The sequence below is a fragment of the Cylas formicarius genome, unplaced genomic scaffold (assembly GCF_029955315.1).
Source record: "Cylas formicarius isolate icCylForm1 unplaced genomic scaffold, icCylForm1.1 PGA_scaffold_10__41_contigs__length_53128322, whole genome shotgun sequence".
Lineage (NCBI taxonomy): Eukaryota > Metazoa > Arthropoda > Insecta > Coleoptera > Brentidae > Cylas > Cylas formicarius.
Window position 1 is genome coordinate 34,932,482 of NW_026844214.1, and position 15,840 is coordinate 34,948,321.

Here is a 15,840-nt window from a genome sequence, read left to right on the forward strand (position 1 = left end):
AGAACGGTAAACCATGAGAGCTTAGTTACTGCTTACGTTTTATTTTCTAATGCCTTATTTCGGTATGTTCTGTAATCTGCGCCTTAGTATCGATTGCTTTAGTGTTTGGGTGTTTGCCTAATTTTCTTGTCTAGTACGCAACGACAGAAGTAATGGAAAAGGTAGAGCAGATCTTCGTTATTTAAAAGAAAAGTTTCAGTGAAAATGGCTTCTTTGCCTTCTCCAACTCAGGCAAGTTTCTAATTAATATCAGTTAATTAGTTAGGTTAAATCTTGAATGTTCGATGTGATCATTACAGAGTAGTATTGACAAGTTTATGTTTGGTTTATGGTCCCTACACAGTGGGCGTTTAAAAATTCCAATAGATATTGTAAATATAAACAATTCTAACGAAATTAATTCGATAATATTTAGCCGGGTATTATCATTTTTATGGTATTTATGTTAAAAACTAATTCTCTATAATTGTCTTCTTGGAATTACACTTTTCATATATAGTATTTTAATGCCTACATTGAATTTCTAATTCGATTTTCATGCAATACCGTTAATCGATCCGCAATAAATTTACTAAATTAATTTTCAGCTTTTAATCTTTTGCCCGAATTTGTGTTGTGGAAGAAATATGGTCCCTCGTTAAATAATTTTTTGATATTGCTATAGCGGTTTATAGTATTAAAACAGTTTTATTAATGAAACCTTGAGAGACTTTAGTTAAGATTCTTTATTACTCCAATAAGTATAATCTGAACATTCAACCATCTCTCTGTAATTTGTTTAGCATATAATAATCATACAACACAATTATAAATTTGGAGTTTTATAATAAATATATGATTAATCTGGGTGTGCTATTACACAAGTGAAAATTGCTAATTATTAATTATTTATTACAATTTTTAGAAACTTCGTATTTGGAATAACATTTTTTAACATTGACAAATCCCAGATAATGATGATGATAGATGATGATTTTCAAATAATAAAATAATAAATAAAATTCATATTAAAGTAGCAACTTAATCTTTTTTTTTTAAAGGAAAAGAAGGAATAAAATAGAGAAATTAATTTTTTTTTGTGCATGCTGACTTTGTATTTCAAATTTCAGGTTGCGGGGACTAACATTAACATTTATGAAGCTTATTATAGTGTGGTAAGTTGAAAATCATTTATGTAGTGTAAACTAGCTAATTTTCATTTAACTTAATATCTAGAGAACAATTTTTATTTCAAGCAAAAAGAATTTCATTCATCAATAATTGTTATCGTAAAATATAAGTGGACTATTTTAGAATACTTCGCATGTGATTTATTCGTAACCACAATATCTAATGGACTGGACCAGATCTAAAAAAAAATTTTGGAAAAATAATTACATAGGAAATTTTTAAATACTGTTATTGAAAAACTTATTATTCTATCAATTTCGAGGTTTTGTTTTCTGTGATTTTAGATATAGCATAAAGATTCAATTAAAGTTTCCAATATATCACAATTTGGGTTTGTGTTCTTGTTTTCTTTTTTGAATGCTTACAAAGAATATAGGCGGTTAAATTCTGCAGATTACTAAGACAACCCATTGAATATTGTAAGAAATCTGTCATTAAGTTCATTAGGTTCTGCTATATCTTCCTAATCTATATATTAACTATTTCTTAGAATTAATGTACATTTATATTTATTCTTTCCTTTTTGATCTGTCCAAACTCCTTTACTTGATTAAGGGTCACTGATAAAGATCTGTAAACGAGAAACACTCCATTAACACCTTTTTCTTTTATATTTATGTATATAAACCAAAATAAACTTTCAAGTTTAAGGAATTAAGAAATACAAATGTCTGTAGTGATTGATGATATTCGCAACTTTAACTATGCTGTATACATAATGCAGGTTGACCCTAATGGGTATGGAACAGTAGGAGGGTTGGAAGCTGCCAGATTCCTTAAAAGATCAGGTCTCAGTGATGTGATTCTTTCAAGAATATGGGACCTGTCAGACCCAGGTGGAAGAGGTTCTTTAGATAAGTCTGGTATGTTTGTTGCTCTGAAACTAGTTGCTCTAGTTCAAAATGGGAAAGATTTGAATTTAAGCAGTTTGAATGAAGATGTGCCTCCACCAAAAATGGTAATCACATTGTTATAACTGAAATATGGATTGATTGTTTTGTTTTTGTTAGGGGGACGTTCCAATTCCAAAGACAAAACTTTCCCAGCCATCACAATTAATAACTTCACTGCCCCCATCAGCTGTGGACTGGACAATTAAGCCCAGTGAAAGGGAAAATTATGACAAACTTTTTGATTCTCTTCAACCACTTGATGGTTTGATTCCTGGCAATAAGGTTTGTATTGGAAACACATTAACTACTTGGTGATCGATAATCTGTATTGGATTCTGTGTTATATTGGCTGTATTTGATTAAAAAAATGGTAACAAATTTTTATTTATTTTATTTTGAAAATCAAACTTGTTTACGAATGAAATTTTTTTATATGTTTATAAAAATATCTATTTTCCTTGGAAAATCTGACCAAGTTGACCAAAACATTGCACATGTATTGCCTGTAATCGATTGCCTATATGCCATTAAAAAATAAGTTAGTTTACATTTTCTGAATTTACCTTTTAGGTTAAAAATGTTCTAATGGATTCCAAGTTACCATTTGATACCCTGGGTAAAATATGGGATTTAGCTGACCAAGACAAAGATGGGATGTTAAATAGACATGAATTTGTAGTTGTAAGTTTTGGCCTTCTGCAGTTATGTGGAATGGGCTATTTTTTTCATTCCGACTCCCACCTTTATTTAAGTTGTTTTTTAGGCTATGCATTTAGTATATAAAGCTCTTGAAAAGTATGCAATCCCGAACACCCTCCCACCTGAGCTGATGCAGCCTTTGAAGGATAGTGATGTTACTCCACTTACTAGGCAAGATATGGCTAATCTGAGACCTGAAGTTCCTCCACCTCCAACAAGCCAAGCAGTAGGTTTTTGCGGATTTAGTCTGAACCTCACGAAAATATCACCACACAAAGAAAAAATTCATAAAGCAAACAGACAATTCTTTGACCTTTGGGGTGTAAAATCAGCCCGGAAAGTAGCCTCTGAATTTAATCACAGTGTCTTTTGTATGAAAAACAATTTTATAGATGAAATGACTAATTAATCAGAAACATATGGGAAACTACTTGACCTGTTTTTAAAATAAGTGATTTATTCTAATGTCTTATCACTGTAATTATAAATATTATAATATTGATGATTGCATAACTTTTGTATTTGGCTAATATACTATTTACAAATTTCCTGGATTGTTTCTGCTTCGGTTGTTGACTTAACTGAAGCAGTTTCAGTTTCAATCCAGAAGATTTGTAAATAGTATTATGGTAGCCGTTGAAGTTTCTTTGAAAACTAGGTTAATATGGTACATTTTTTATTTTGAAGGTAACAAAACCCATTCAGTCAGTGGCGCCCACAGTTGGCTGGGTGGTAACTCCAGAAGAGAAAACAAAATCAGATGCACTTTTTCTTAAAAGTGATGTTGACAAAGATGGTTTTGTTTCTGGTGGTGAAATTAAAGATGTTTTCTTAAGAAGTGGTGTGCCACAGCAAGTTTTAGCCCATATTTGGTAAGACTGATTTTTTGAGTTGGGTGAATTCAGTAACCAGTCACAGGTTTTCAAAAATTACACTTTTGCAATCCATTCTTAGTAAGGTTTTTTTTTCTTTCTCTCACAGTAAGTTTTTGTCTTGGTTAAAAATATAAGTTTCAAGAGTGATCACTATATTTTTATACTAAATACAAACCACCAATCTACTCACCACATATTGAATATTAGAACACCAAAATACTAAAAATTATTGAAAAGTTGAATTAAATAGTCTAAAAGTCTAAAAAAGGTTTATTATTCTTTTTTTATAGGTCATTGTGTGATATAAAAGAAACAGGAAAATTAAATAATGAGCAGTTTGCTTTGGCAATGTGGTTTGTAGCACGATCTCTCAAAGGAATGGATCCTCCACCTTCATTGACACCAGAAATGGTACCTCCTAGTTTCAGATCAATAAAATCAACTGATGGTGTTTTGGTAAGAGATATTTGTTGTTTGTTACCTTCAAAAGATAAGTTGATTGAAATCAGTATACAAAGTATTTCTTTTTTTTTAAACAGTGAATTCATTTTGTTGTAAAGTAATTTGATTATTTCTTTGATACCACTTCCCACTATGATTCGATAAAATAGTGGTGGTACAATGAAATTCCTATGTCGTGCCAGTTTATTAGTTTGTAATAATCATTAAATTATTTCTTTTTAATTCTTTCATTTCTAAACGTTTTTTTATTAAACTATTCGAACTATTATTTGTTAAATGCTTTTAAAAGAATAAAATTAATACGGCGCTAAAACGACAGTTGCCCTTTAATTTAAATGGCATTTGCATCGCCTTGTAATAATTGATAGCAAACGACCATGTTGCGAGAAAGTGCTTCACCACTTGGAAAGGTGTTTCACGGCTTTTTTCAAAGTTTTATCTAACTTTAGCTTGTGTATCTCGAAAAAATGACCAAATTGTAATTTTTAATTTAAACCCTAAAGGCTCTTTGATTTTGAACTTTAATTCAAAAAATAATAATGTATGCAAATGTCAATAGTTCAACTACATTTTATTTTTTATGTTATTTATAGAGACAATATTTACTCAGTATCTTACAAGTTTCTGGTATGTGGGATTGTAGCAATCATCCTTATAAACACTTTAAGAAGGGTTCCAAGGATAAGTATAATTCCTAATAGCATGACAGTATGTTTGAAGTTTAATTGGATTTTTTTCTCAATAACCAGTCTTATTGCACCTCTCAATTCATTTAGCTGCCAGCAGCTGTAAGTACATCCAATTAGAACAAAAAAATAAAAAATATGAAATGGGTCAAAGAACACTACCATTTTTACTATATTTTATTTAAAAAAAATGCAATTGTAAAGTTACTGTTAAACCAGAATTTTGTTTTACCTGTATATATTAGAGTCTGCAATTTTTGCCCTGCTGATATGAACTTTATCTGTTACACTTATATAGATCCTTCCACCTGATTCTTCAGATAATTTTTCGGGTATAAGCTTTTTATCCCCAATTTGCCATAGGATGGAAGCCTCACCATGTATATTTCTAAAATACAGGGTCCCATTGTATATTTAGACAACGTGTACTCTTTCATTATAAGAAATAGAAAAAAAGCTGTAAAAACCAAGTTTTAGACCCCAAAGGCTCTCGTCGGAATCAGTCGTAGATAAAAACATGAACTTATTCAATCTTTAATGGAGAGCCTTGTATGTTATAAGAATTGAACGCGTGTTAAAAACTATATATTAAATATTCCATTTATCATTAAATATTCGAGTCTCAGATTTCATATGTTGATTACATAAAAAAACATACATAACACAAAACTAATGTTATTTCATTCATAAGAGTTGCAAGACTGTTTGCTTTTAATTTAAATCCACAAGTTTAAAATTAACATTTTAGCTTTAATGCCAAAACTATAGTATGCGCCCTGCAAAACCATCTGGTTGTTTTCGATCTTAAAACCATCTTTAAAACAAAAATTAGATATTAGGAAACACCCTGTATACCTATGTATACTTTATTTACCCTGGGCATTCCAGTATCACATTTTTGCCTTTAATTCCGTATTGTAAACGACGTTCTATAGGAGGTTCTATGGGGGGAAGGCCTTGAGCCAGTGAGTATATTCCTTCGGAATTGTTAGCTGTTTCAATAACTTCACCACGTTTGTTCTTAACTTGAAACACTTTGGCTTCTGGACATTTAGTCTGTGAATTTAAATTGTATACTACAGTCTATAATTTGTTGTAAATATTTTTATACTTTGCAGAAGGCAATCATTATTTCGTTTTTTCTATTTACACTTTTAATAATATTCTTCAAACCCAAACCCACTATATGAGAGTCGCATGGTATACCAAATTTAAAAGTCTGAAATATTTTGATATCTTCGTTGGATGCATTACTACCCTACAAAATATTTATACTGGATATTTCAAAAAATATGGGCCAGCGTTCGTACAAACGGACGTCCGGAAATGCTTAGTTTTCATGATACACGGGGTGTTAAGAATAAAAAAATACACGTTTTTTCAATATGCTAAATATTTTTTGCCCGATATTGTTGAAATTTGGCAACGTCATTGATAATGATAAGGGGGTGATTTGGCTAACAAAATAAAAATGGTGGAATTCCAGTGCCGTCCTGTGACTTTTTTGCATTTTTTTTATTTAGTTTGAATACACCACTAAAACGACAACTTTTTTGACACATGATCTGTTTTCGTATCTCGCTTCGGTTTCGAGCAAAAAATAAAAATCATGAAAATTGACAAAACGTATTTTTTATGAACATTTTTTTTACCCTTTGCGTTCCTATGTTTATATGAACTTTTTTACTGTTTGTTATTTAGGTTTCAGTTTCAATAGGTCTGGATTTTCAATTTGAATGATTTTATATTTTGGACAAAGTTGTTTTCTAACGATTATCGGAAAACTGCTAAAAATTGCAAACAAAATATGGATAGTGTTCATTTTTATTTAGTTAATAAATATTGCGATTACTTCCAAAAAAACATGTTGTTATCCTGAAATAAAAGAAAATGATAATTTGTATTTGAAACTTTCTTTCTTTTTTTTTTTTGAAACATTTTATAAAGCAAATATGAAATTTCCTGTACTGCCGAGAAAACGATAGTGATACTTGTGGCCTCTGGGGGAACTACGGCTATGACTATAGCAACATTGTTTGACTTACCTTCGTATAAATTATAGTACAATAACCCAACTTATACATTTTACCAATTTTTCCGCACTTACTGCATGTTGACCATTCTCCCCACACAGTATCCAATACTAAATTGTATTTTGGAATGTTTTGTGGTTCCCTTGGGTACGGTCCTAAGGGAGCTCTCGGAAGATGAACCTGTTATAATGTGTATTTCATAAATTAAAAGTCCTGATATCTTTGGGCTTAATGTGGATAAATAAATTTACAAAATGATTGATCACTTAACAAATTATATGGATTTTGACTAACCAAAACCGACGCAAATATTTTGACTTTTTATCCCTTCTCCAATGAAAATTACCTCAAACATATTTTCATCTGAAGTCTCTATTACAGTGAGAAAATATGGAGCCGTGGATGATTTTCCCAAACGGCAAATGTATTGCCCAGTATTTTCTTCCTTGAGGTTATAAATGTGTAGGCTTTTGTCCTCTGGATTTAATATAATATATTCAGTAAATTCCAGAGGTTGGAAATTTTGTTCATTAACTGCTGCCCATTCCCAAATTATTGAATCAATTTGTCGAGTTTGCAGTGGACTTAAACATATTTTGCACTCTAGACTACAGTTATTAATTAGTTATATTGATATTTATTGTTATCCTCAGTTAAATATTTGACTTAATACACATAAAAGACTTACGTTACCAGTTTTCCTGTAAAGCCTACAAGAGCTTTTGGGGTTGCACTCATTTGGAGTTCAGATTCCTGAATGTGAAGACATTTATAATAGTCATTCCATTTATTGTGATTTTCGTTTTTATATTTTGTGGATGTTCCTGGATATTCACTTTGTTGATAACCCCAATAATTAATTGTTGTGCCTAAAATTGGTTCTTTCTAATGGATTCTGAATTTAGAAATTTTGGTTTTAAATGCTGAATAATTTTTATGTTATTATGTTTAAATTTTCGTTAAAATAAGTTGAGTACTTATTAAAGGGTTCCGTGTTTCTTCAAATAAAACAATGAAACCAAAAATCTTCAAATTAAATGAACAAATTAACTTTTTTTTTTCAAAATTATTTCTTATTTATTTTTATTATATCTTTGTTCCAACCTTTTCCGAATTTCTTTTGGTACATAGTTTTTGCGATTTCTTTCACTTTTTCAATTGAACCCATACAGTCTAAACCTTGGATGTAGTATATAATTACCACTACCAAAACAATTATTTTCAAGGGAAACATGAATGTTTTGTCAAATTTGATAGTAACAATCGAATGTTGTGGAGAAGTGTCATGCAGACATTTTTATATTGTAAGGAAATGTCGATTTATTTTATATTATGAGTAAAATTGGTTCTACAGACTGCAATATTTCTGACAATGTCAAAACTTACTGAATATTTTATTCCAGGAAAACAATAACACGAGATACTCAAATCCAGAATTAGATATGATAAGCAAAGATATAAAAGAGCTCTATAAAGAGAAGCTCTCCCTCGAAACAGATATTGCACAGAAAGAAGCGGAGATTAAAATTAAGTCTGTTGAAATTAGCAATTTGCAGGTTAGTCTCTGGAAATATATTTAACTTTAGTACAGTTTCATATTGTTTAATAATCATTAGTGATTTTTTCAGTATTTTAAAAACATATATTTTTTAGAGTGAGTATAATACTTTGGCAACGACGTTAAAACAGTTAGAGAACCAGAAAGGAGAAGCGCAAAAAAGACTGAATGACCTAAAGACTCAGGTAAGCCCAACATCATTATAAAGTTTATTATTGATATTATGAAAGTATCTCCTTTCATTTTTAATAATTGAAGTGTATTGTTAAAAATAAATATATTATTTATATAATCATAGACTTCTTTTTACCACTTTTTGTTCTAATCATTTTGCAATTACCTCTGTGCAGTTAATCCTTAGTTTTAATTTTTTTATTTTATTTTTTTTTTATTAAATTAGTGATTATTATGGGGATGAGCAGACAATTTTTTTTAGGTTGATAAACTACGGACTCAGGCTCTAGAGCAATCAAAATTAGTTGAGAGTCAGGAAACTGAATTAAAGACTAAAAAAGAACAATTAGAAGGGCTCAAATTAGAAGAACAACACTTGGAACAACAGAAAAATGATAGTTTGCAAAAATTGGAATCAATGACTACAAAATTACAAGAAACTCAACTTTACATTAGCCAAGTTCGTCTGAAATTTTAATTTAATTTCAATGTGTAATGAGCTAATTTTTAGGCAAAGGCACTGATAACTCAACTACAAGAACAGACCAGACAAATTAATGATGCAATTACATTGTGTGATGTTGCAGTTAATAACAATAATGCTGATCATGTACCAGACACTGTTTTACGAATTAAACCAGATTTCAAAGAAGCTGAACACAGCAATTTTGGAATAAAAACTGAGAAACAGGTAATCAAAATTTTTAGTCAAGTTATTTTTTCCATGGAAGCAACAAATTATACAGGTTCTGTCTGATTGATAAGAACAATCATTCAACATATACACTTTATACAGGAAACACCCTGTATCGAAAAAATTCTGTTTTTATCGACTTTGCTACATTTTATGAAATTTATGAAATTTCATTATCTATTAGATAATTCTTACCTTTTACCTTGTTATTACGTTTTAATAATTTCTGTTAGGCATTGGAAATCCCTTTCTAATTTGGGTTAGTTAGTAGTTCAAAAAAATTAATTGACAAAGCAGTAGTCTACAAATGTTGTTTAATATATGTTAGTCTGTTAATTACGCTCTTAATGGTGTAAGAGAAAGTGATTAAATGCGTAATATAAATAATAGTGATTGAAACTAAATAAATCGCTTCAGTTTGACCCGCAACAAATTTGTTGGCTATTCTTTTTGGTTAATCCATATACCTATTGGATTATATAATGGCCCTAGTACGGTAAAAATTGATGCGCGGCATTGATATTTTCATGGAGAAAGGAATGATTTTCCGCACTTACCTCTATATTTCATCCAGTAACGTGCACTATGCGCCATTTTCTTTTCAAACAGCGATTTCCACACACTTAAGTCGTTTTTGCATGAAGATTTAATAATATTGCCTTAAGAATGCCACATCCATACTTATTAACGATCTGTGGGTTGTTGAATGCCGCTAGCGAAATTTAAAATCTCACACATGAAAATTTTTTCTAGTTCCATATTATCGGCATAGGTAGGGCTTCTATATCTCTAGTAGCTATATGGGTTAACCATTTGGTTGGACAAGTAAATAGGTAAACATCTAAATAACTGAGTTAATTTCAAGCTTTTATTACAGAATGGCTTTACTAGTGATCCTTTTAGTTGTCAGAATGGACCTACCAACAATAGTTTTGGTACACCTAAAAATGGTTGGCATTTTCTTGTGTCACAACTTTATTTAACAGTTTATTTTTAGACCCGTTTAAACTACAGTCGTCCCATAGTGATGCTTTCAATACCGCGTTTCAACCGGCAGTCACAGTAAGTTTCTTAAATCATACTTCCTGACAACCCTGCGCATTTCATACCTTTTAAAAAAGTTTGAAGATCATACAAAATTTGTTTGGTTTATTTAGGTTGAAGAGATTTTATGTGCTTAAATAATACATTGAAAGAAAATATTTTGATATTAAGTACTACTAGCCCTAATAGTTTTTAATTTTTTCTGTCATGTAACGAAGGAATGTGAAACCATGCAATACTTTTGAAAATATATTTTAACAAATTTCTGGAAATGCTGGTACTATCTACAATGTTTTTACTTTTTAGGACGAATTTGCATCAGGTAATTTTGAAACGAATTTTTCTCCATCCGAAAACGATCCATTTACTGCGTTTGACAGTGTGGATAAAAAGTCTACCGTTGTCAATGAGGTAATTGGTATTGCTGTAATTCATGTATGAATTACATGCTTGGTCTATATTTCCAGCACAATAAGGACGCATTTGGTTGTGACCCATTTGCTGTCCTTCACGCACCTACAAGAGATACATCGACAGCGTCCTCACATTCCACTGGTCCGCCTCCACGACCGTCTAGTCCAAGTCCCGCCTTGCCACCAAAGAAAAGTAAACAACCTCCACCGAGACCGGCACCTCCCCGACCTTCCCTGCCTCCAACTGTTAAAAAGCAACCAGATCTTTTTGGTGGCGATCCATTTAATGACAATATAGGTGGCAACGGAGGATTTGCAGATTTCTCTAATTTTGAATCCAAGGTAAGAAGGAAGTTATTTTTGGGTCCAAAAGAGTAGTGAATTGCGTTTATTTATTACAGTCATGTTTTTCTTTTAAGTCGTTGTTGGAATATGAAACCATTTTAGCGGAAAATCAGTTAATTAAGTTACAAGAACCAAATACTCTGTGCAAAATATGCTCGCAGTTTCTAAGATATTAGAATTTAACAGCTAAAACATTAAATCTAAAGTTTTCAGTTTGTGTATGTACTGTACTAAATTTTTTGCTTTGCAAATCGAATTTATTATGTGACGCTTTAGAATCAATTTTAATTGGCATAGAAAGTTAATATATTACCAACAAGTTTTAGTAGTAAAATTGCTTCGATAATATCAATAAAAAAAAAACTGTGTTCATGATGCCCCTTTCAAATGTTCATTGTTTGGGAATATTTTTTTGGATTGAAGAGAACTTTTTTCCAGTTCTACGCCCTCGATGTGTGTTCGACTACATATTCAGGACGTAGAAAACTTTCATCGAATTTATGGACTGCTAATAAAAAAGTGATTTAAAAACATTGTCAAACCGCCGATAATAAATCAATAAGTTCTCGGTGCCGGACAACGACCTACAAACATTCGATTTTGCCGGACAAACCATGTTTATTATTTATTTCCAAATTATTTCGCTATTTAAATAAAGATTTAAGTGATAATAACATTTTCCTACTTACCACTCCAAAACTTTGCACTTAAGAAAATTTTCTCAAAGGAAACGTTGAAGAGTCTTAGCAAAATAACTTTTTTGAATTTGATTTAATCAATTTAATCAGTTTTAGCTTTCTTAAAATATTAAAAATAAAATAAATTATAATTATACATGAAACTTACAAATATAAATAATATAAATTTGGGGCAGATCTATGCATTTCCATGCTGAAAAAACTTCATATTCCGCTGCGTTTTTCAATTTCTTAGTGTTTTATTTTTAGTGTTTATATCGCAGCCTTCGATTAGAATTCCAATGTCCCATGCAGATTCCTGTATCCCTGACTTTGCCAAATCCTGTTTTGTATCCTACTTCCCCTAAGACGAGCTTAACGGTATGTCGATTGATTCCATATAGCTAGCGGGTTATATAGAGGCGGTAAATCACGTAAATTGCGCCTTAGGCCGTCATGGCATTTTCCTACAGAAGATCTTCCGCGGATGCCCCTAAATTTCACTAAAACTTTGGCCAATTTGCGTTTTAAACACACTTAACTCGTGTTTTCACCAAAAATTTACTGGGGTCTGGGCACATTTTAAGGCAAGGCGTTATTTCTTGTTGAAGTTGAAAGACATTTTGAAAAGCCTCGAGCATACATATATTGAACGTTTCTTGCTTGACTTGCTTTATGCAAGGCCTCTATATATCTAGTAGCTCTATGGTCGATTAAAATGTTTTTTTTTTACAACCGACACAGATATCCTCTTGTTTGAACACCATTTTTAAAAAATTTTGTTTTGCTTTTAAGAATTAAGCATTTGATGATTTCATTGACCTTATGATAATTAGTTTTTATATCATATTAAAGATTTTTTTATTTAATAATCATTTCCTTGCAAAATAACTATTAACTAATTTTTTTTTGGATAGATTTGTTGGCATTCTTGGATTTTTAAATTTCAAGAAATGCCCACAGAACTATTGATTTTTTTTTAATTTAATGCGTTCGTTGTATTGGTTATTTTCCCAGCGCATGGCATGGCACAGCACGATGTTCCTTTAGCAGCAAGTATTTATTATAAATTAACACCATTTTCAGGTGCTGGCGCCCAGGATATCAAACTAACAATACTTTTTTAAACTAATGTTTCAGCCTTAATAACCTTAAATATATCCTCTTCAGTTTTCCTCAAATGACTCAGTGCCCAGCAGTAAAGCTGCTTCTATGGAAGTCCAACGCAAGGGGCTGGATTTCACAGATGATCCATTCCGTGACTACAGGTACGAAGATCCATCCCATATTTCCTTTGATGATGAAGAAACTGCACATCAGAAACAAAATGGGAAATCCAGTTCTTTGAATGAATTTAATAGTTTCACGAACGATGCAACCAAGTTAGACGTTAGGTTTAATTCAGTACACCTTGGTGGTAGACAGTCAGTACCACTCCCTAAGTCACCAGGTACTTTGCAAGTGTTTTTCTCTGAAGGTGGTCGCGCATCAGCACCTCTTGGTTTGAACCTTCTCAGTGAAGATCAGCAAATCGCTTGGGCTGCAAAAGAAAGTTTAAAGGCTGAAGAGGAAAGACAGAAACAAAGACAAAAGGAAGAAGCTGAATTAGAATTGGCACTTAGTTTGAGTAAGATTGACGTAAAGAAACGGTAGATTTTTAAAGTGGCAATAGGAATATGCAGTATGTTTGGAAGGAAGCAATTTTCATCACCTTTGCGTTTTAATATAATTAACTAAAAAATCGTTCATCGTTGTTTCCAAATTACCCCTTAAAATCTGCGTAATCGCTAACTATCGCTTTTGTGTATTCTGCCGCGACATTTGACTGTTCTAAAACAATGTCTCTTTAAATTTTATGTAAATTATCTGACTTTGAAGTTAGAAACATATCAATAAATCATTTTAATATGTTACCAGAACGATGCGTCTATTGTTAATAATGTTACTGATGGAAATCATTTCTTTGTTAAAACGAAATTTCACCTCAGGCCTGTGTTAAGTAAGATATTTCGCATAAAAAATGATGAAGTTAAACATGTTAATATTTTCAATGTCGTATATAACATATTGTCAGCAAATTTTGTAGCTTAAATCTTTTTGAATTATAATTTATAATATCATCGAAATTTAACTCAGACCAATTTAGTGTTTAAAGTTCTTGTTCTACCAAAAACTATATGACCACTTGAAATGATTTTTTGTTACATTTATTTATGGCCTTGACTTTTTTTTTGGTTAATACGTTACTAATCTGTATATTTTGCTACAAAATATTTTTTTATTTACAATTTATCATTGCCAAGTTCTGCCACAATCAAAGCCCGAGTTTAACTTTTTAGTTAAATTATGATTGTTTTATTTGTTATGTTATGTTTTATGTGAATTATTTTAAACAGTCCTATCCCTAATTTTCGCTTTATTCTGATATGAAAGAGCAGAATTTTCTAGTTTAGTTTAGTTTCAAGTTCAAGAGGTCTTTTCTTGTATTCTCTGTTGATTTGAATATTTTGCAAAAATGTTTTGTATATAAAAAGTTGTTACGTTCGTGATCGAGATTATTTTCCAGTATTTATATATTAAAATTAAAAAATGTGATTCTTCAAGAATATTTTTTTCAGCTGTATCCTGTACATACTAATTTGTGTCAAATATATGAGATGATATTATGTTATTTAAGTGTTATTTTTTTTTTACTTTTTGGAAAGTGATATTTCTGTAAATATGTAGTTGTTACTGGTGTTTAGTGAAGTTTTGCTGGTTTAGAGAATCAATTCGACAATATTGTGGTAGTATTAGCTGTATATTTTTTTGTTTTTGCCTGTTTCTCAATCTAAATACCTGCAATACAAACATTTATTGTTACTGATAGTATTATTACCATTTAATGCGAAAAAAACAAATTAAGGGTAAATTAGTGCAAATTAGCCCTTTATTAAATGGTATGGCGGTCCAGCAGGATCGTCTTAATCTTATGTTACAGTAATAATTGTAGAAGCCCATAATCGCATAAAAAGAGTTATACAAATTTAACAGGTACAGGATAAAGATTATGAAGTGATAATGAAAAAAAAAAGGTGGTGAAACTTCCACGCTCAAACACACAATTTTAATTTATTCATGATTGGCGTACGGGGTGACAAATATAACGCATAACTCATAATATACAGAGTGTACAAAAATTCTTAAATACAAAAGTAATCTGGTTTGACACGAAGTTTTATTTTATTATATTTGTGCATATTCAGAGCACTCAGTGTTGCATGGGAAACACAACTTCATTTTTGTTAAATGGAACATCGTGTATATTATTACATTTTTGAATTCTACTCAAGTTTCTAGGAAAAATTGCCAAAATACCAATTTTTCCTAAAAGATTTTTTTTTAATTTGGGCTTAATACCTCGTCGACAAGAACTTTAATAGAATGTTTATATTTTGATAACTAATAATACAGGGTGTTCAAAACGTGTTCAAAGATTAAATACTAAATTAAGAAAAATTCCAGAAATCATTTTTTTTTATGTAAATCTCCAAACTTCATAATTTTATCTTATTCACCTATGCTATGCTGACAAGCTATTAAACCCAAATTGGTATTGGTATTTTTCTGAGGGCCTGCAAATGACATATTTGAGATAAAAACTTAAGTATGTCAAAAACTATTAGGCATAGGTGCGGAACATTATATATGAAATTTTCTTGGAAACTAGAGTAAAATCAAAAAATATAATAATATACAGGATGTTCCATTAAAAAGAAAATGGAAGTTGTGTTTACCCAGGCATCACTGAGTATGCAAAAATATAATAAAATGAGGGTTAGTTTCAGCCAGATGACTTTTGTATTTAATATTTTTTCGTACACCCTGTATATTCTGAGATAAGGTATAAGTGCAGTAGAGGAGCTGTCAACAAATCGTCATTTCATAAAAGCCGAAAGCGTGTTTATTATACAAAATTTACAATGCCATGTTTGAACGTCAAGTGATCAACATCAACCAATGCGCGATGTAAGTGCAGAATACTCACCAGCCAACAGTTTTGTAATAACAGTATATTATGCACCAAACGGCATTTATGTCACGAGTGGAGCCAGTGTTTAATAAACGAGTTTTTCTA

At 31.0% G+C, this 15,840-nt stretch overlaps 2 protein-coding genes across 4 annotated transcripts; one reads left to right on the plus strand and one right to left on the minus strand.

The window, feature by feature from the left end:
• The first annotated feature begins 93 nt into the window (after window positions 1-93).
• Window positions 94-14,877, plus strand: LOC132704801 (epidermal growth factor receptor substrate 15-like 1). Of its 3 annotated transcripts, none has more exons than XM_060675060.1 (17): window positions 94-231; window positions 1,110-1,154; window positions 1,895-2,128; window positions 2,181-2,345; window positions 2,634-2,744; window positions 2,827-2,988; window positions 3,450-3,634; window positions 3,928-4,093; window positions 8,222-8,374; window positions 8,472-8,561; window positions 8,813-9,010; window positions 9,062-9,241; window positions 10,122-10,194; window positions 10,242-10,306; window positions 10,595-10,699; window positions 10,756-11,043; window positions 12,894-14,877. In XM_060675060.1, the coding sequence occupies exons 1-17, from the start codon at window positions 205-207 to the stop codon at window positions 13,374-13,376; spliced, it is 2,730 nt and encodes a 909-aa protein (XP_060531043.1). In that variant the 5' UTR covers window positions 94-204; the 3' UTR covers window positions 13,377-14,877. The 3 variants fall into 3 exon arrangements, with proteins under 3 accessions (XP_060531043.1, XP_060531060.1, XP_060531051.1); XM_060675077.1 differs by having other exon boundaries at window positions 12,864-13,002; XM_060675068.1 differs by lacking the exon at window positions 12,894-14,877 and adding an exon at window positions 11,994-12,857.
• On the minus strand, window positions 4,714-8,035 carry LOC132708010 (Ig-like V-type domain-containing protein FAM187A). The gene is made up of 8 exons (XM_060680080.1): window positions 7,923-8,035; window positions 7,507-7,687; window positions 7,165-7,426; window positions 6,831-6,998; window positions 5,897-6,043; window positions 5,660-5,841; window positions 5,018-5,173; window positions 4,714-4,885 (listed from the first exon to the last, which is right to left on the minus strand). Exons 1-8 carry the CDS (start codon window positions 7,984-7,986, stop codon window positions 4,714-4,716), a joined length of 1,332 nt encoding a protein of 443 aa, XP_060536063.1. The 5' UTR covers window positions 7,987-8,035.
• Window positions 14,878-15,840: the final 963 nt, after the last annotated feature.